Below are 19,984 nucleotides of genomic sequence, written 5' to 3'. Positions count from 1 at the left end.
AGAGTGGGAGAGTACAAAACTAAAGGGCATAGGTTTAAGGTGAGAGGGGAAAGATTTAAAATGGATTGAAGGATCAACGCTTTCAAGCAGAGGGTTGTACATGTATGGAATGAGCTATCAGAAAAGGTGTTGGAGGCTGGTACAATTACAACATTTGAAAGGCATCCGGATAGGTAAATGAATAGAAAGGATTTAGAAGGAAATGGGCCTAATACTGGCAAATGGGAATAGGTTAACGTAGAATATCCGGTTGGCATGGACAAGTTGGACAGAAAAATCTGTTTTCTTGCTGTACATCTGTATTACTCTGTGACAATGACTCTGCGATCCTTACCTAAAGCTGCAACAGGTATGTGAAAGTGCAATGAACTGTAACACATTACATCTTAATCTAAAATTAATATAAAATATAAAATTAATGATGCATCCTTGATAAGCATACTTATATGATACTGTTAGGTGACAGTTGACTGAAGATTAACTGAACTCATTGACATCTTTTTTCAAGTCCCTTAAATATCAATGACTCTCATTTAATTGAGTAGGGTATCTGCAACAAATTTCATAAGGACTGGCTCCTACCTGTTACCAATGGTAATGTTGTTTTGACTCCATTAATAAGAACATTCCCATTATCTTTAAAAATAAGCACCTAAGAATTAAAGCAATAAGTTTAGATGAACACAGCTCAGTTTAAAAAAAAAGGAAACAATAGCCTTTTATTTTAGAGACAATCACCCATTTCCTATTAAGTAACAAAGTCAAAAGTTCAAAGAAGATAATGCAGTCATCACCACTGTGGAAAAGAGCAAGGAAAATGAAACAGATCAAGCAATAATGATCAGATAGCAAAAGAATTGAGCTTTAAAAGTGTGAAGTTTGTAGGAGGAAGAAAAGCTGAAGCATTACTGAAATTATGGATGCTGTTAAATTAGTGCAATGAGTTTTTCCTTCAGTCAGCAGGAAACTGTTGAACATTTTAAGAGAAGAAAGATCAAAACAACACTGTCTGGAATAGTATAAATTTAACAGAAAGGGAGATTAATACAAGAGTGAGATGTTTCATGAAGGGGATAAAGGCAAAATACTGCCTGGTAAAATACAGAATAGACAGATTCTGTCATACCAGACTCAAAACTTTAATTCTGTTTCCCTCCACAGATGCTGCTCGACCTGCTGAGTTTATCCAGTTTTCTTTGTGTTTGCATTATGTGGAGGATTGGCTTCCCTTGTATCCAATTGAAAAATCTGCAGGATCTATTAAAAAAGTATCCTATGGCATCAGAATGACACTCTAACTTTGGATGGATTTGAGCTTTATGAAGAATAAAAATAATTGCAGGAAAGAAATATTTGCCTGGAAATGAACAAATTAGTGGCTTTAGAGATGGAAATGATGTCAGTTCCATTTGAGGCCAATAAACACATAAAGGCTAAAAACGGTAGATCAAGTAGGACCAAGAATTTAGTCATCAAAGGTAGTGGTGATAACGACTAATTAGACTTGCCACAACATATTTGAAGAAACTTACATTATGCCTGTGGTCAGTTGTTAACACTAGTGTTTTTAGGCAAGTTTCTGATACAATTGTTCCACATGGAGCTATTTCTGCCAGCAGTGTGTACTGCTGCTTATCGCAGTCCTGTTAACAGGTAAAATGAAGATCATTATTATCCATCTGTTAAGATTCAGAAACAGAAATGACAAAAACAAAACATTGCTGGATATGTCGAATAGATTGCTGCAAGCATGATCAGTCTGTATTTACTTCAGTCTAATGAAAAAAAATGACTGTTTAACAATAGAACTAAAAGTTATAAAGATAGCTTTATATATAAATGACCAAATGCTGACCGACTGACTTAGAAGTGTAAACTTTAGAGTGTTTCAAGGTTTCGACTGAACAGCTTAGACTCTGGCTTTCATGAGACTACTTACAGTGTGGAAACAGGCCCTTTGGCCCAACAAGTCCACACCGACCCACAATCCACCCATTTCCCTACATTTACCCCTTTACCTAACACTACAGGCAATTTAGCATGGCCAATTCACCTAACCTGCACATCTTTGGACTGTGGGAGGAAACCGGAGCACACGGAGGAAACCCACGCAGACACGGGGAGAATGTGCAAACTCCACACAGTTAGTCGCCTGAGTCAGGAATTGAACCTGGGTCTCTGGCGCTGTGAGGCAGCAGTGCTAACCACTGTGCCACCGTGCCAATTGCGCTATTTCTGACTCAGCTTTATCCAATTGCTGATCTTCCATTATTGTGAGATGAGGAGTTTATATTAATTATTCTAAGAACGCTGCAAAGATTCCACCCATTGTACATATACAAGAATTAATAATCAATTCATTAATATTATTACCAATTGTTTATAATTATTAATAAGATGACCATTATGGTTTTTTGATGCTGTAATCATAGAAACATCTCCACAAAATTTATTACACACATGCACATTTTAGTCTGATATTTTTACATTTTATGAGAACGTCAGTTAGATTTGCAGATGACAAAGCACATGTCACAAGCACAAAGGAAGGCGTACAAGAATCTATAGATAGTGTTATGACTTAACCCAGGACAATATTCCCCAATTCATTATGGGTCTGGATTCGAGATCTCACATTGTTAAACTCCTGGGTATGGAGGATGAACTGACTCCGCATCAGTTGGGTAAAACAAATGTAATTTAAAACCAGCTCCTTTTCCTTGTGGATACCTTTCTCTCAGACTCAAGTGAACTTATATTTTAATAACAGCCAATTTAAGCAGGCTGTCTGATTAATATAGAATTAATTTATTAATTACTTAATACAAGAAGAATGACAATGCAACACAAATATACACAGATCAGAAGTAAGAGCTGAGTCCAGAAAGATAAAAGTTAAAAAATAGACTTATGGATCAGTCTCTGTTTACAAATAGCAGATAGTTTAACATTGAAACCATTGAAATGGAGGGTTTGGCAGTGATGATATTGGTAGTTGAACAGTCAGTTTCCTGATCCTTAGTTTTGAGAATTGGTTGAGATTTTGTTGTTCTGATTCCTTCCAGCCATGATTGAATTTTAGTATTCAGGGTAAGAGGGAATGCTTTTGTTGTTGTACTTTCTTTTTTAACTAATTTATTATTTTATTTATTTATTGTTATAAAGTGTTATATAGTTTTGTCACACACATGCTGCCTTAAAACACAGAAAAGTAAATGGTTATATAGAATGTAAAGGCGCGGTGGCAAGTGGTTAGCACTGCTGCCTCACAGCGCCTGAGACCCGGGTTCAATTCCCGACTCAGGCGACTGACTGTGTGGAGTTTGCACGTTCTCCCCGTGTCTGCGTGGGTTTCCTCTGGGTGCTCCGGTTTCCTCCCACAGTCCAAAGATGTGCAGGTCAAGTGAATTGGCCATGCTAAATTGCCCGTAGTGTTAGGTAAGGGGTATATGTAGGGGTATGGGTGGGTTTCGCTTTGGCGGGTCGGTGTGGACTTGTTGGGCCGAAGGGCCTGTTTCCACACTGTAAGTCTAATCTAATCTAAAACAAAGAATTAAAGAAATAGGAAGGATATTATTAAGCGGTAGAAAGTTCAGAAGAGATTTATCAGCTGTTGCTGTGAATGAAGGGTTGAATTATGGGGAGAGGCTGGATAGGCTGGGAATGTTTTCACTGGACCATAGGAGGTTGAGGGGGATGACCTTATAGAGGTTTGTAAAATTATGAGGGATATAGATAAGGTGAATGGCAAATGTATTTCCCCTAGGATGAGGGATTTCAAGGCTGGGGACATATTTTTAAGGTGAGAAGAGAAAGATTTTAAAAGATATGAAGGGCAATTTCTTTTAGCACAAAGGGTGGTTCATGTGTGAAATGAACTTCCAGAGGAAGTCATTGATGCAGGTACAGTTACAACATTTAAAAGACATTTAGATAAGTACATGTTTGGAGGGATATGGGTCAAGCAATGGCAGGTGGGACTACTTAGTTTAGGATTACGGCATGATTGCTTAAACTGAAGGGTCTGTTTCTAGTGCTGTATGACTCTAAATAAAGTTCAACTTTACAGTCCTTTTTTATTCATTCATGACATGACAGCATTGTCAGCTAGGCCAGCATTTATTGCCCATCCCTGATTGCACAGAGGTTATATCGAGTCAACCACATTGCTATGGGTCTGGAGTCACATGTAGGCCAGACCAGTTAAGGATGGCAGTTTCCTTCCCTAAAGGGCATTAGTGAACCAGATCAGTTTTCTTAACAATTGGCAATGGATTCACAGTCATCAATAGACTCTTAATTCCAGATTTTTAATCATATTCAAATTCCACCATCTGCCATGGTGGGATTCAAACTTGGGTCTCTGGATTAACAGTCCAGTGACAATACCACAAGGCCAGCACCTCGCTCTTATTCCTGTTAAGTGCTCATCTGTGGGCCGAGAGAGCCAGCCACAAGTTCCCTCATCATGCAACCAGAGCAAGAATGACTACTTTTTGTCGCCTTCTCACCTCTGCTGACACTGCCATAACCATGAGTCGTTGCTGAACCTCACCAGTGCAGCCACTGTTAATACTTTCTTGTACTGTGCCCAAATTTGTCTGTGCTGCCACTTCTATGAGTCTATTGGATGCAGATGTTGTGGGGAACCCAAACTTGCGCAAGAGTTGGCGCTGGGCCTACTTTGTCAAAGCAAAATTCACTGGAAACACAAACTCGCGTCGGATGCCTTGCCTCCAATGCCTCACTACGTGTCTGTGCTAGGCTAACCTTGCCTCTGCCGATGCCGATGCCATCACCACAACTGAATACTTCACAAGAGGTGAATAAAAAGAAGAAAAACAAAGAAAAGAGAAAAAAAAATGAAAGAAAAGTGGACAGAGCAGATGTTCCCTGGGTTCAGGAGCCTGACTCCCTCGCCATCTTGGTTTTCAATATTTTAGTTTTGCACCACTCAGCACAAGTGAAAGGCCTTATCTGGAAACACAGAGTAATTAGGGGTAGTTTCTCCATCCAAGCCTTCATAACGTGCCACTGCTGAAACCTAGCCTGGAACACATAATAACATTCATGTTCCATTGGCACCCTCCAGTTGAAACAGGTTTTTTAACTCCTGTCTTCTTGCATTATTGAAGGGGAAATTGCAAAATGTGTCTGACCCTTGGGACATATTCCGTAAGAGTTGGCTGCTGTTGAGCAGGGATTTGTTACCTCCATGGTTACAAGGACTCACAGTCCATTCTACTGGGCAGCACCGTGGCTCAGTGGCTGGCACTGCTGCCTCACAGCACCAGGGACCCAGATTTGATTCCACCCTCAGGTGATCACCTGCGTGGAAATCGCACATTCTTCCCATGTCTGCATGGGTTTCCTCCCACAATCTCATTCCAAAGATGTGTAGCTTAAATGGATTGGGCATACTAACTGCCCATAGTGTCCAGGGATGTGCAGGTTAAGTGGATTGGCCATGGGAAATGCAGGGTTATAAGGTAGATAGGTGGGTCTAGGTGGGGTGCTCTTTGGTAGGTTAGTGTAAACTCGATAGGCTGAATGACCTACTTCCAAACTACAAGGATTCTCTGATACTTAAAGTTTCTTTGATATGTCTCTCCAGACAGCACTTAATTTACAGCTCTAGCCATTTTTAGGTGTATCAGCCTCTTTTAGCAAATGCATTTTAGAAATGCAAGTTAAAAACATCCACAGTACTTTGGGGTCCTGGCTGATGGTCTAGACAACAAACAATAATAACAGCAGGGATGGATTTTGGAATGAAACTGAACATTGGCAAAACCAAATGGATACATGTCTCAAAATAACAAAAACAAAGTCTATACAAAAATAGGAACTTCAACATTGCAACAGGTTCAAACATTTAGGCTGCCTCTTATATACAGGTGGAAGCTGCAACAAGGAAATAGTATCAAAGATGTCAATGGATAAGGCTGAGTTTAGTATGGAGACAATAGTTGGTAACTAGAATGCTCAATTAGCAGCTCAAGAAATGACCTGTGAAGATTTTATAATATGGGGTTAGAAGAGTATGGAAAAGATCGGCTGCATGGAAAAAAGTAACAAATCACAAAATCTTGAGTAGAATGAATGAACAAAGGAATCTTTGAAGTGTAGTTAGGAAAAGACAGACTTGGTACAGCACAGTAAAAGGAAATGGACCTGTAGAAGGTGAAAAAAATTCAAGGCAAAGCAAGTGAAAGGAATGGAATATCAATTCTGATCTTTGGCCAGGGGAGAGATGATATTCCTGACATTTTCACTTGAGTACCCAGGTCGGGGACAATGTCATCCCTAATAATGTTTCCTTACCAAAAGACAGTGAATTCTTGCTAATATGTAGTTCTTAGAATAAAAAGCCTTTAGTACATAGCAATCTGCTACGTTGCTTCCAATCCACATGGAAAAAAATCAGCAGCAGTTCTGTTCTGATTAATGGCAATGCTTGAGAAAATTAATAATCCACTCATGCCGTTCTTATGGCATGCTCGTTGATACTCTGATTCCAAATACTTCATTGTAACTGCTATCTGTGGAAATATATGTATTTGTGGCTGCTCATAGTTGAGACGAATAAATTGATTTGCAAATTTCAAAGTCTGAACTACAAGGAGAGGCTGAACAGGCTGGGGCTGTTTTCCCTGGAGCGTCAGAGGCTGAGGGGTGACCTTATAGAGGTTTACAAAATTATGAGGGACATGGATAGGATAAATAGGCAAAGTCTTTTCCCTGGGGTTGGGGAGTCTAGAACTAAAGGGTATAGGTTTAGGGTGAGTGGGGAAAGATATAAGAGAGATCTAAGGGGCAACTTTTTCACGCAGAGGTTGGTACGTATATGGAATGAGCTGCCAGAGGATGTGGTGGAGGCTGGTACAATTGCAACATTTAAAAGGCATTTGGATGGGTATATGAATAGGAAGGGTTTGGAGGGATATGGGCCAGGTGCTGGCAGGTGGGACTAAATTGGGTTGGGATATCTGGTTGGCATGGATGGGTTGGACAGAAGGGTCTGTTTTCATGCTGTACATCTCTATGATTCTAATTACCATCTTTTCTTAAAGATTCTTTGACATTGTAACATACCTGAATTACTAATCAATAAGGCAATACTTCTGTGCAGATGACACGTTTTTTCTTACCTGAGTAGTGTCATGCTAAAACTGTTCATGAGGAGATTACTTTTTTTCCAAGTCCAATCTTTGTTTATCCTCACTTTAAAAAGGGGTTTTTCTGGACTTTAGAACTTTAGTATACTACTTTGTTCACATTCCTCATTAATATTGTGTAGGAATAATGTCATGTTAATATTGTTATTCATAGTGGATTGTGAAGCTGCTAGAGCTAACTAATCATATTTTATGTTTCAAGGTAGTATCCAATGTAGAGATGATGCTGATAAAAATTAATACAACTACAGAACCACTGACAGATGAATAATAAAAAGATGGCTATAACATTTAAATCATGAGAATGTTTCCAGCTTTGAGGCACAATACTGTGCTACAATATGTTAGTACATTCACGCAAAGATTCTGTTATAAAAAAGAAGGCTTTGTTCTAAATTTTCTTGAATTAGCTAAGTTGATAGTTTTATTGGTAGGCATTCTCTCAACTCTTTCTATTTAATGTCTGTACCACTAACCCTTACCACAAAGGAAAACTTGTATAACAAAAGGGAAGAGTAGCAAAATAGGAATATAGTAGAATTAGTACAATATCCTATAAAGCTGCCTGGACAACTGAGAAACCGACACAATTGTAGCATACAAATGTTCAAACAAGGAACGAGACTCAATCAATTATCTCTTTGAGCCTGCTCCACCACTGAATAAGAACATGGCTGATCTGGTTTTCAAAGAGTTTTATTCTACATTCCTGAATACCTCTAATAACCTTTCAATCTCCTTGGTCATGAAGAATCTAACTCTGCCTTAAAAATATTTAATTAATTCATTTCTGACTCTGCTAACTCCAAAGTATACAGGCCTAGTATTTCCTCATAAGGCAATGCACTCGTTCCAGTTCTTAGTCTAGTAAATCTTTGTTGAACTGCTTCCACCATGTTAATATACTTCCCTAAGCATGGTAATCAGTACAGCACACAATACTCCAGATGCAGTCTCAGCAATATCCTGTATAACTAAAGCATAACCTCCCTACTCTTACATTCAATTCCCTCACAATAAAACATAACACTTCATTTGTTTTCCTGATTACTTCCTGTACCTGCATACTAATGTTCTGTGAATCATGCATGATGACACCCGGATCTCTCTGCATCTCAGATTTGCAATCTCTCACTATTTAGATCTTATTTTTTATTATTTCTGTCAAAATGGACAATTTCACTTCCCACATTATACTCCATTTGCTAGATATTTGCCTACTCACTTAACCTACTGACATTCTTTTATAGATAGTTTATGTCCTCTTCTCTATTCATTACCCTACCTGCTTTTTTTGTCATCAGCAAATTTAACTACCATTCATTTGGTCCCTTCATTCAAATAATTTATGTAAATTGTAAAGAGTTTAGCCCCAGCGCTGACCTTTGTGGCAGATAACTTGTGACATCCTGCCAGTCTAAAAAAAGACCCATTTATTCTTACTCTCTGCATCCTGTAGTCAGCCAGATTTCTGACCCCTACATTAGAAATTGTTAATTTCTACAATAAACTTTGATGAAGCACCTTGTCATATGGCTTCTGGAAATCTAAATTCAATACATGCATTGGTTCTCCTTTATTACTGCACAATTATTTCTTCCAATAAATTAGTTGAACATGATTTCTCTTTGACAAAATCATGTTAGTTCTGATTGACTCATTTGAATATATCCAAGTGCCACGTTATAACATCTTTAATAGTAGCAATCTAACATTTTCCCTCTGACAGATAGTAAGGTAACTGGCCTGTAGTTCCCCACTCTCTGCCTCGCTCCCTTTTAAAATATTGGAGTTACATTAGCTATTTTCCAATCTAAAGGAAGCCTTCTCAGAATGTAAAGAGTTTTGGAAAATTAAAACTAACACATTAATTACTTCACGAGCTACTTCTACAATAAAGTTCACCAGGACCTGGGGACTAATCAATTCGCAGTTCAAACATGTAAACAGCATAATATTACTATTCACATGTTCTTGACATGTAACAAAAATAAAAATTTCTAACATCTTTTTACCTTAGAAAGAATGTAATAGCAGTCACCGTGAAATGTGTATTTCATGCCATCAAAAGTGGAAACATGTGCTCCTCCCTCAAATGAGCAGACACCTGGACATGGTAGATTTTTGCACAGCCATTTACCTCCGTCACAGAGACTTAAATGATAAGGAAGACCAATTTAGTGTGTTTATTCAAACCTAAATGGAATTGTTTTACAGAAGCTGAATTCATGCTGACTATACCATTCTTCACATTCTGTTGAAATCAGAGCGCCTGGATTATAATGTTTGCCCTTTAATGTACATTTACACTCCTTCACACTAATGCATCCAGTGCCAGAGTAGTCATCAAGCACCGTTCCTGAAAAATATGAAGCATGTCTATAATTATTCCAGTGTACTTCTAATCATTTTGAACAGTGGTCTCATCTGCTTACGCAGTTGTGATGTTATCATCTTCTAGCTGAAGGTGGTTGCAAAGATTTCAGCCTTGGTTTTGGCAATGATGTGCTGGACTTACCCATATTAACCTTCAGGTCACATGCTGTGATGCAGTGATTATATTATTAGCATGCCTCTTCAAGGCATACTGACATACTGACTGTGAGACATTATACAACAGGATCAACATGTGAATGGTCAATACTCAAGATTACACAATGCAGTTTGTTGCAGAAGTTACCAACTCATACCAAATATTTACTGTCCCATACAATGGAGAATACAAATGATAACCCTAAAAAAGTCCTAAGCAAGGCATCTAAGTGTGAACCCCCAATTTAGATATTCTATGCCAACTGTGGACCAGTTGAAAGCTCAGTAATTAAATTTAGATCCACCACTTTTTTCTCTGTTTTCCTGCCAGCTGTTACCTGCCAAGGGTCAATATTTTACACATATTCCAAGGTGATTAGTTTCTTCCTCCCAGAAATCAGTTTCAAAATCGATTATCTGCTTACAGGTTTGAGTATTATTTTTCCCACATTACTGATTCAACAATTAAGTTTGCTGTAGGATTCTTTGTGATGGAGGAAAGTAGGGAGAAACAGATCATTTATTTGAAGACACTGTAAATTGCCTACCTGATGGGCAGAAGCAGCCATCCATGTAGTGCTCCTCACACAAGCTGCTTGTGTCGAGATGAGAACAACTGTTCATACAGGGAGAGCCACTTTCCTTATAGATCATGTTTAAAGGACATTTCTTTGCTGTAAAATAGCATATAGAGAATGAATAAAGGGACAAACAGATATATATATTGGATGTAGTCCCTGTAAAATGAATTCAACTGGAATCTTTTAAAGCCCGACTTCTGCAGTAACCTATTGGGTATGGAAATCTCAAGAAAATGTTCTCAATATGTACAGAGAAAAGTAATACAAACACCAATGTTTCTTTTAATGTTGCACAATGCATGTCAGCCATCAATCACTTATCTACAAGGTCACTGAGATCTCTTTTAACATCTACACTTTCTAATCTCTTACTATTTAAGAAATACTCTTCACATCTGGTTCTCCTACCAAGTGAATAGTCTCATGTGTTTCCACATGATAGAACATAGAGCAGTACAGCACAATAGAGGCCCTTCAGCCTTCAATGGTACGCCAACCTTTGATTCTACTCTAAGATCAAACTAACCTACATACCCTACATCTTACTCTCATCTATGTGTCTATCCAAGAGTGGTTTAAATATATCTGATTCTACTACCACTGCTGCAGTGCATTCCATGAACTTACCTCTGACATCTCCCCTAAACCTTTCTCCAATCACATTAAAATGTTGGTCCCCCTCGTAATTGTCGTTTCTGCTCTGGGAAAAAGTTTCTGGCTAACCACTCTATCTATGCCTCTCATTATCTTGTACACCTCCATCAAGTCACCTCTCATCCTTCCTCTGTCCAATGAGAAAAGCCCTTGCTCTCTCAACCTTTGTTCATAACACACGCTCACCAGTCCAGGCAGCATCATGGTAAATCTCTTCTGCACTCTCTCCAAAGCTTCCACATCTTTCCAACCATGAGGTGATCAGAAGTGAATACAGTATTCCAAGTGCGGTCTAACCAGGGCTTTATATAGCTGCTCTTAAGCTCAATCCCCAAGCTAATGAAAGCCTTCTTAACAATCCTATCAACTTGGATGGCAACTTTGAGGAATCTATAAACATGTACCCCAAGATCCCTCTATTCCTCCACACAGCCAAGAATCCTGCCTTTAACGCTGTATTCTGCATTCAAATTCAACCTTCCAAAATTAATTACTTCACACTTTTCCCAGGTTGAACTCCATTTGCCACTTCTCAGCCCAGCTCTGCATCCCGTCACTGTCCTGTTGCAACTGGCAACTGCCCTCCACACTGTCCACAACTCCACCAACCTTCATGTCATCGGCAAACTTATTAACCTGCCCTTTCACTTCCTCAACTAGGTCATTTATAAGAATCACAAAGAGCAAAGGGCCCAGAGCAGATCCCTGCAGAACACAATTGCTCACTGAGCTCCAGGCTGAATACTTCCTGTCTATTACCACCCTGTGTCTTCGATGGTCCAGCCAATTCTGTTCAGCCAGATTTCCCTGTATCCCAATGCCTCTTTACTTTCTAAATGAAACTACCATGGGGAACCTTATCAAATGCTTTGCTAAAATCCATATATATCACAGCCACTGCTCTACCTTCATAAATGTGTTTTGTCACATTCTCAAAGAATTCAATAAGGCTTGTGAGGCACGACCTGCCCCTCACAAAGCTACGTAAACTATCTCTAATCAAGCTCTGCTTTTCCAAATAATCATAAATCCTGTCTCTCAGATTCCCCTCAAATAATTTGCCCACCACTGATGTAAAACTGACTGATCTGTCATTCCCAGGGTTATCAGTATTCCCTTTCTTAAACAAGGGAATAACATTTGCCGCCGTCCAATCATCTGGTACTACTCCAGTGGGCAGTGAGGATGCAAAGATCATCGTGAAAGGCACAGCAATCTCTTCCCTCGCTTCCTGTAGAAACCTTGGATATATCCTACCTGGCTCAGGGGGCTTAACATCTTCATGTTTTTAAAAATTTCCAGCATATCCTCCTTCTTAACAATAAGCCAATCAAGTGTATCAGCCTATTTCACGCTGTCCTCACAAATGGCAAGGTCCCTGTCACTAGTAAATACTGAAGCACAGTATTTATTAAGGACCTCCCTATCTCCTCTGACTCAAAACACAAGGTACCTCCACTATCCCTGATTGGCCTTACTGACACACTGGCCATCCTCTTGATCCTCACATAAGTGTAGAACCCCTAGGGGTTTTCCTTAATCCTCTCCGTCAAGACTTTTTCAAGCCCCCTTCTAGCTCTTCTAAATCTATTCTTCAGTTCCTTCCTGGCTATCCTCTAGAGTCCTGTCTGTTCCTTGCTTCCTCAACTTTAAGTGAACTCCCTTCTTCCTCTTGACTAGATGTTCTACATCTCCTGTCATCCAAGGAGTGGAATGGGAGCCAGCAGTGGTAGTAGAGTCAGATACATTAGGGACATCTAAGCAACTCTTAGATAGGCATGTGGATGATAGTAAAGTGTAGGGTATGGAGGTTAGTTTGATCTTAGAGTCGGATAAATGGTTGGCATAATATTGAGGGCCAAAGGGGCCTGTACTATGCTATACTGTTCTATGTTCTATATTACTTCCTTCACCCTTCCATCCCTTCCACATCTCAGTAGGACAAACCTATCCAGCACTCGTAGCAAGTACTCCCTCAACAACCTCCACATTTCTGTTGTGCATTTTCCTGAGAATATCTGTTCTCAATTTATGTTCCATAGTGCCTAATAATATTATAAATCATTCTCCCCCAATTATATACGTTCCCATACCATCTGCTCCTATCCCTCTCCAAGATTATAGTAAAAATCAGGGAGTTGTGATCACTATCACCGAAGTGCTCTCCCACCAAGAGATACCTGACCTAGTTCGTTGCCAAGCACCAAATCCACTATGGCCTCCCCTCCGGTTGGTCTATCTACATATTGAGTCATGAGTCCTTCCTGGACACACCTGACAAAGTCTGCTCCGACCAAACTATTTGCACTAAGGAGGTTCCAATCAATATTAGGGAAGTTGAAGTCACCCATGACAACAAACCCGTTACTTCTGCACTTGGCCAAGATCTGTCTCCTAATCTGCTCCTCCGTGTCCCTGTTGCAATTGGAGGCTCTATAGAAAACCCCCAATAAAGTGACTGCTCCTTTCCTGGTTCTGACTTCCACTTATACTGACTCAGGAGACAAACCCTCCTCAACAACTTCCCTTTCTGCAATTGTGATACTGTCCCTGATTAGCAATGCCACTCCCCCACCTTTTTTTTACCTCCCTCCCTCTTCCTTTTCAAACATCTAAAGCCTGGAAGATCCAACAAGCATTCCTGCCCCTGTGATATCCAAGTCTCTATAATGGCCACAACATCTTAGCTCCTTGTACATATGCATGCTCTAAGTTCATCACTCTTATTCTTCATAAATTTTGCATTAAAATAGACACATTTCAATCCACCACACTGATTACAACTTTGCCCTCAAGATTAGAATAGTGCTGGAAAAGCATAGCAGGCCAGGCAGCATCTGAGGAGCAGGAAAATTGGCATTTTAGACAAAAGCCCTTCATCACGAATGAGCCTGATGAAGGGCTTTTGCCCAAAACATTGATTTTCCTGCTCCTTGAATGCTGTCTGACTGGCTGTACGTTTCTAGCACTACCCTACTCTTGACTCTAATCTCCACCATCTGCAGTACCCACTTTGCCCTATCAACTGTCTGTCCTTCCTCAGATTCTCTGCCCACTGTATCTGCCTGTTTACCAACTATCCCACCCTTTGATCTGTAGCTCCTGTTCCCATCCCCTTGCCAAATTAGTTTGAACCCGAACGAAGAGCACTAGAAAACCTCCTACCCAGGATATGGGTGTCCATCCAGTTCAGGTGCAGCCCGTCCTCCATGTACAAGTCCCACCTTCCCCAGAAGATATCCCAATGATTCACAAATCTGAAGCTCTCCCTCCATCAGCTCTGCAGCCATGTGTTCAGCTGCACCCGGTCTCTGTTCCTAGCCTCACTAACCCGTGGCACCGGTAGCAGTCCTGAGATTACTACTGTGCTCATCCTGCCTTTTAACTTCCAACCTAACTCCCTATATTCACTTTTCAGGTCATCAAAACTTTTTATTCCTGGTGAAGGGCTTTTGCCCGAAACATCGATTTCGCTGCTCGTTGGATGCTGCCTGAACTGCTGTGCTCTTCCAGCATCACTGATCCAGAATCCTTTTCTGGTTGATCACCTTCCCCCTTGAGAATCCTGTAGACTTGATTTGAGGCATAAAAAATGAGGTCTGCAGATGCTGGAGATCACAGTTGAAAATGTGTTGCTGGTTAAAGCACAGCAGGTCAGGCAGCATCTCAGGAATAGGAAATTCGACATTTCGGGCATAAGCCCTTCATCAGGAATGAGGAGAGGGTGCCAGGCAGGCTAAGATAAAAGGTAGGGAGGAGGGACTTGGGGGAGGGGCGATGGAGATGTGATAGGTGGAAGGAGGTCAAGGTGAGGGTGATAGGCCGGAGTGGGGTGGGGGCGGAGAGGTCAGGAAGAGGATTGCAGGTTAGGAGGGCGGTGCTGAGTTGAGGGAACCGACTGAGACAAGGTGGGGGGAGGGGAAATGAGGAAACCGGAGAAATCTGAGTTCATCCCTTGTGGTTGGAGGGTTCCCAGGCGGAAGATGAGGCGCTCTTCCTCCAACCGTCGTGTTGTTATGTTTTGCCGGTGGAGGAGTCCAAGGACCTGCATGTCCTCGGTGGAGTGGGAGGGAGAGTTAAAGTGTTGAGCCACGGGTTGGTTGGGTTGGTTGGTCCGGGCGTCCCTGAGGTGTTCTCTGAAGCGTTCTGCAAGTAAGCGGCCCGTCTCCCCAATGTAGAGGAGGCCACATCGGGTGCAGCGGATGCAATAGATGATGTGTGTGGAGGTACAGGTGAACTTGTGGCGGATATGGAAGGATCCCTTGAGGCCTTGGAGGGAAGTGAGGGAGGAGGTGTAGGCGCAAGTTTTACATTTCCTGCGGTTGCAGGGGAAGGTGCCGGGAGTGGAGGTTGGGTTGGTGGGGGGTGTGGATCTGACGAGGGAGTCACGAAGGGAGTGGTCTTTGCGGAACGCTGATAGGGGAGGGGAGGGAAATATATCCCTGGTGGTGGGGTCCGTTTGGAGGTGGCGGAAATGACGGCGGATGATACGTTGTATACGGAGGTTGGTGGGGTGGTAGGTGAGAACCAGTGGGGTTCTGTCTTGGTGGCGGTTGGAGGAGCGGGGCTCAAGGGCGGAGGAGCGGGAAGCGGAGGAGATGCAGTGGAGGGCATCGTCAATCACGTTTGGGGGGAATCTGCGGTCCTTGAAGAAGGAGGCCATCTGGGCTGTGCGGTGTTGGACAGGCATCCCTGTCAGATTTGAGGCATCCCTGACCCTGGCATCCGGGAGGCAACATACTATTATATTCTATCTACCATGTTCTTGTCCATTCACTAAGCTTTCCAAATCTTCCTGAAGCTATTTTCTGTCTTCTTGCCAAGGCATCAAGCAGAAGGCCAAGAGGAGGGTTGAGGAGAATTCTTTTCACTCACAGGATGGAGGAAATTTAGAAGTCATCTCCTGAAAGGGGTGGAACATAGCCTATCTAGAACACAGCCTGGAGCAACTGAAACACCACTCTGGACTGACAAGAACACATTCCTGGACTGACTAGAATAAACTCCCGGACTGACTAAAAGGTACCGGCAGACTAATTGGAACACAACACCCAGACTGTCTGGAACACAGCCCTGGATTGACTGGAATACACTACCCAGACTATTGGGAACATAGCCCTGGAATGACAGGAACACACTACCTGGACTGTCTGGAATACAGGTCTGGAGTTGGAGTGGAGAACACCCCAAACTGACTTGAACACCCCCAGCCCCAATGACTAGAATACACCACCTACCCTGGTCTGACTGATGCACAACCTTGGACTGACTAGAACACACCCGTCTGGACCAACAAGAACATACTGGTCCCGGACTGACTAGAATACACTCCTGGACTAACTAGAAGGCACCCCTTGACTAACTGGAACACATCTCATACTGTCTGGAACACAGCGCCGGATTGACTTGAACATAGTCCTGGACTGATTGGAGTTTAATTAAGATAAATGTGAGACGTTGCATTTTGGTAAGGCAAATCAAGGCAGTACTTATACACTTAATGGTAAGCCCTGGGAAGTGTTGCTGACAAAGAGACCTTGAGCTTCAAGTTCATGGTTCCTTGAAGGTGGAGTTGTAAATTGCCAGGGTAGCGAAGAAGGTGTTTGGTATGTTTGCCTTTATTAGTCAGTACATTGAGTATAGGAGTTGGGAGGTCACATTGCTGCTGCACGGGATATTGATTAGACCACTTTTGGAATTCTACATTCAATTCTGCTCTTCTTCCTATAGGAAAAATTGTGTAAAACTTGAAAGGGTTCAGAAAAGACTTACAAGGATCTTGCAGGGTTGGAGGATTTGAGCTATAGGGAAACGCTGAATAGCTGGGTCTATTTTCCTGGAGCATCGGAGACTAAGGGGTGATCTTATAGAGGTTTATAAAATCATGAGGGCATGAGGAATAGCCAAGGTCTTTTCCCCAGGATGGCAGAATCCAGAACTAGAGGGCATAGGTTTAAGGTGAGAGGGGAAAGATTTAAAAGGGACTTAAGGGGCAATTTTTTCATGCAGAGAGTTGTGCATGTATAGAATGAGCTGCCAGAGGAAGTGGTGGAGGCTGGTACAATTACAGCATTTAGAAGGTATCTGTATGAGTACATGATTAGGGATCACATCACAGCTGTGCTGAGGGAGGACACACCAGATGGATTGTGCAATGAGGCATTATGGGTGGAGCTCTGGAATAGGAAGGGTGAAATCACAATGTTGGGAGTTTTCTGTAGACATCCTAACAGCCCATGGGACACAGAGGAGCAGATATGTACTCAGATACTGGAAAGGTGTGGAAAAAGCACACCTCTTTTCCTCTTATTGGCTGGGACTCCCTTAGAGCCAGGGGCTCAGATGGAGAGCAATTTGTTAGATGTGTCCAGGAGGGTGTTTTGAGATAGTATGTTGACAATCTAACCAGAGAGGAGGCCATACTAGACTTGGTATTAGGGAATGAGGCAGGACAGGTGATCGATGTTTCAATAGGAGAGCATTTTGGACTTAATGACTATAATTCCATAAGATTTTGAGTAGCCATTTATAAGGACAAGAGTGGCCCTTGGGTGAGGATCTAAAAGCTAAGTACATCCAAATTAGACAGGTACTGAAGAATATGGATTGGGAGGAGTTATTTGAGGGCAAATTTATAGCTGGCATGTGGCAAGATTCTAAAGTTCAGTTGTTTAAAGTGTAGGATATGCACGTCACTGCAAAACTGAAAGAGGAATGACAGGATTCAGGAACTATGGATGACAAAGGAAATTGTAAGCTTAGTCAAAAGGAAGCATACAATAGGTCTAGGCATTTACAAACTGACAAAGTCCTTGAGGAGTATAGAGAAATTAGGAAGCAATTAAATGCGGAATTAGGAAGGTTGAAAGGGGCCATGGAATGTCTTTAGCAAACAGGGTCAAGGTGAATCCCAAGGCTTTTTATGCTTAGATTAGAAGAAAGAGGGTGGCAACGGAAAGAGTAGGTCCACTCAAGGACAAAGGAGAGAAGTTATGTGTAGAGCCACAGGAAGTGGGAGAGATCCATAATGAGTGATTTGTATTGGTATTCACCAAAGAGAAGAATATAACTAATGTTGAGATCAGAGATGAGTGTATGAATACTTCAGAGAATATAAATGTATTGAAGGAGGGAGTTTTGGGTATCCTAAGTTGCATTAAGGTAGACAAGGCCCCAGGGCCAAATGGGTTCTATCCCAGGTTACTGCAAGAGGCAAGGGAGGAAATAGCTGTGGCATTAGCAGATATCTTCACATCCTTTTTGACCACAGGCCAGGTTCCAGAGGATTGGAGAATAGCCAATGTTGTTCTCTTGTTTAAGAAATGAAGCAGGGATAATCCAGGAAATTATAGGCCTGTGAGCCTGACTTCTATGGTTGGGAAGCTCCTCGAGAAGATGCTGAGGACAAGGTACATGGACATTTGAAAGAAAATAAACTACTTAGTGACAAGCAGCATGGTTTTGTATGGGGAAGGTCATGTCACACCAGCCTGATTGGATTTTTTGAAGTGGTGACAAAGATAATTAATGAAAGAAGAGCTGTGGGTGTAGTTTATGTGGACTTCAGTAAGGCATTTGATAAAGTCCCAAATGGCAGATTGATACAAAAACTAAAGTGACATGGGATTCTGGATGGGCCATGGAAGATGGATAGTGGCAGTAGAAGGTTGTTTTTCAGAATGGAGTAACTCATGGTGTTCCACAGGGATGTCTTAGGTCCTCTTTGTTTGTAGAATATATAAATGATCTGGGGGAAAATATGGATGGTCTGATTAGTAAGTTTGCAGATTACACAAAGACTGGTGGAGTTGCTGAAAGTGCCGATGGTTGTGAAAGGACAAAAGGATATAGGTAGATTGGTGATTTGGGCACAGAAATGGCAAATGAAGTTAATCCAAACATATGCATTTTGGAGATGAAATTTAGGTGTGAATTATTCTGTAAATGGCAGAACCATTAGGAGCATTAACATACTGACAGATCTGGGCATGCAGGTCCACAGTTCTGTAAAAGCGGCCAAGGTGAGTAAGAAGGCATATGGCATGCTTGACCAGGGCATGGAGTACAAAAGTTGGCAAAACATGTTGCAGCTATATAAAACCCATATTTGGGCTGCATTTGGAGTATTGTGTGCAGTTTTGATTGCCACACTACCAGAAGGATGTGGAAACTTTGGAGAGAGTGCAGAGAAGGTTCATTGGGATGTTGACTGGTCTTGAGGGCATTGGCTATGAAGAAAGGTTAAAAAGTCTGGAATTGTTTTCACTGGAAAGTGGGCAGCTGAAAAGAGACCTGATAGACATCTACAAAATTATGAGAAGCATAGATAGGGTGGATAGTCAGAGGCTTTTTCCCAGGGTTGAAGTTTCAATTATAAGGGGGCACAGGTTCAAGGCGAGAAGGGAAAAGTTTAGAACATAGAACAGTGCAGCACAGTACAGGTCCTTCAGCCCATGATATTGTGCCGAGCACTTATCTTAATCTAAGATCAACCTAACCTATACACCCCTCAATTTACTGCCATCCACAAGCTTGTCCAGCAGTCGCTTAAATGTCCCTCGTGTCTCTGACGCTACGATCACCGCTGGCAGTGCATTCCAGCAGCCACCACTCTCTGAGTAAAGAACCTACCTCTGACATCTCCTGGATACCTCCCTTCAATCACCTTAAAATTATGACCCCTCGTGACAACCATTTCTGCCCTGAGGAAAAGTATCTGGCTATCTACTCTATCTATGCTTCTCATTACCTTGTACACCTATATCAAGTCACCACTCTTCCTTCTCTTCTCCTTCTAGGGTGAAAAGCCCTAGCTCACTCAACCTTTCCTCTTAAGACAAACTCTCCAATCCAGGCAGCATCCTGGTAAATCTCCTTTGCACTCTGCCTACATCTTTCCTTTAATAAGGCAACCACAACTGGATATTCCAAGTGTGGTCTACCCAGGGGTTTATACATCTGCAGCAAAACCTCTCCACTCTTAACTCAGTCCCTCTGATAATGAGAGCCAAAACACCATACACCTTTTTAACAACACTA

The 19,984-nt window shown here is 41.7% G+C and overlaps 1 protein-coding gene across 1 annotated transcript in view; it reads right to left on the bottom strand.

The window, feature by feature from the left end:
• The window catches only part of LOC132824527 (mucin-2-like), a 185,368-nt gene that overhangs the window by 135,062 nt on the left and 30,322 nt on the right, over positions 1–19,984 (bottom strand). Inside the window, exons 7-11 of the mRNA XM_060839163.1 lie at positions 10,259–10,384; positions 9,420–9,537; positions 9,194–9,332; positions 1,533–1,643; positions 583–652 (exon numbers count right to left, since the gene is read on the bottom strand). Coding sequence (XP_060695146.1) covers positions 583–652; positions 1,533–1,643; positions 9,194–9,332; positions 9,420–9,537; positions 10,259–10,384 — 564 coding nt within the window. The remainder of the gene's footprint in view (positions 1–582; positions 653–1,532; positions 1,644–9,193; positions 9,333–9,419; positions 9,538–10,258; positions 10,385–19,984) is intronic.

The sequence above is a fragment of the Hemiscyllium ocellatum genome, chromosome 18 (assembly GCF_020745735.1).
Source record: "Hemiscyllium ocellatum isolate sHemOce1 chromosome 18, sHemOce1.pat.X.cur, whole genome shotgun sequence".
Classification (NCBI taxonomy): domain Eukaryota; kingdom Metazoa; phylum Chordata; class Chondrichthyes; order Orectolobiformes; family Hemiscylliidae; genus Hemiscyllium; species Hemiscyllium ocellatum.
This window is presented reverse-complemented; position numbering and strand designations above follow the sequence as displayed.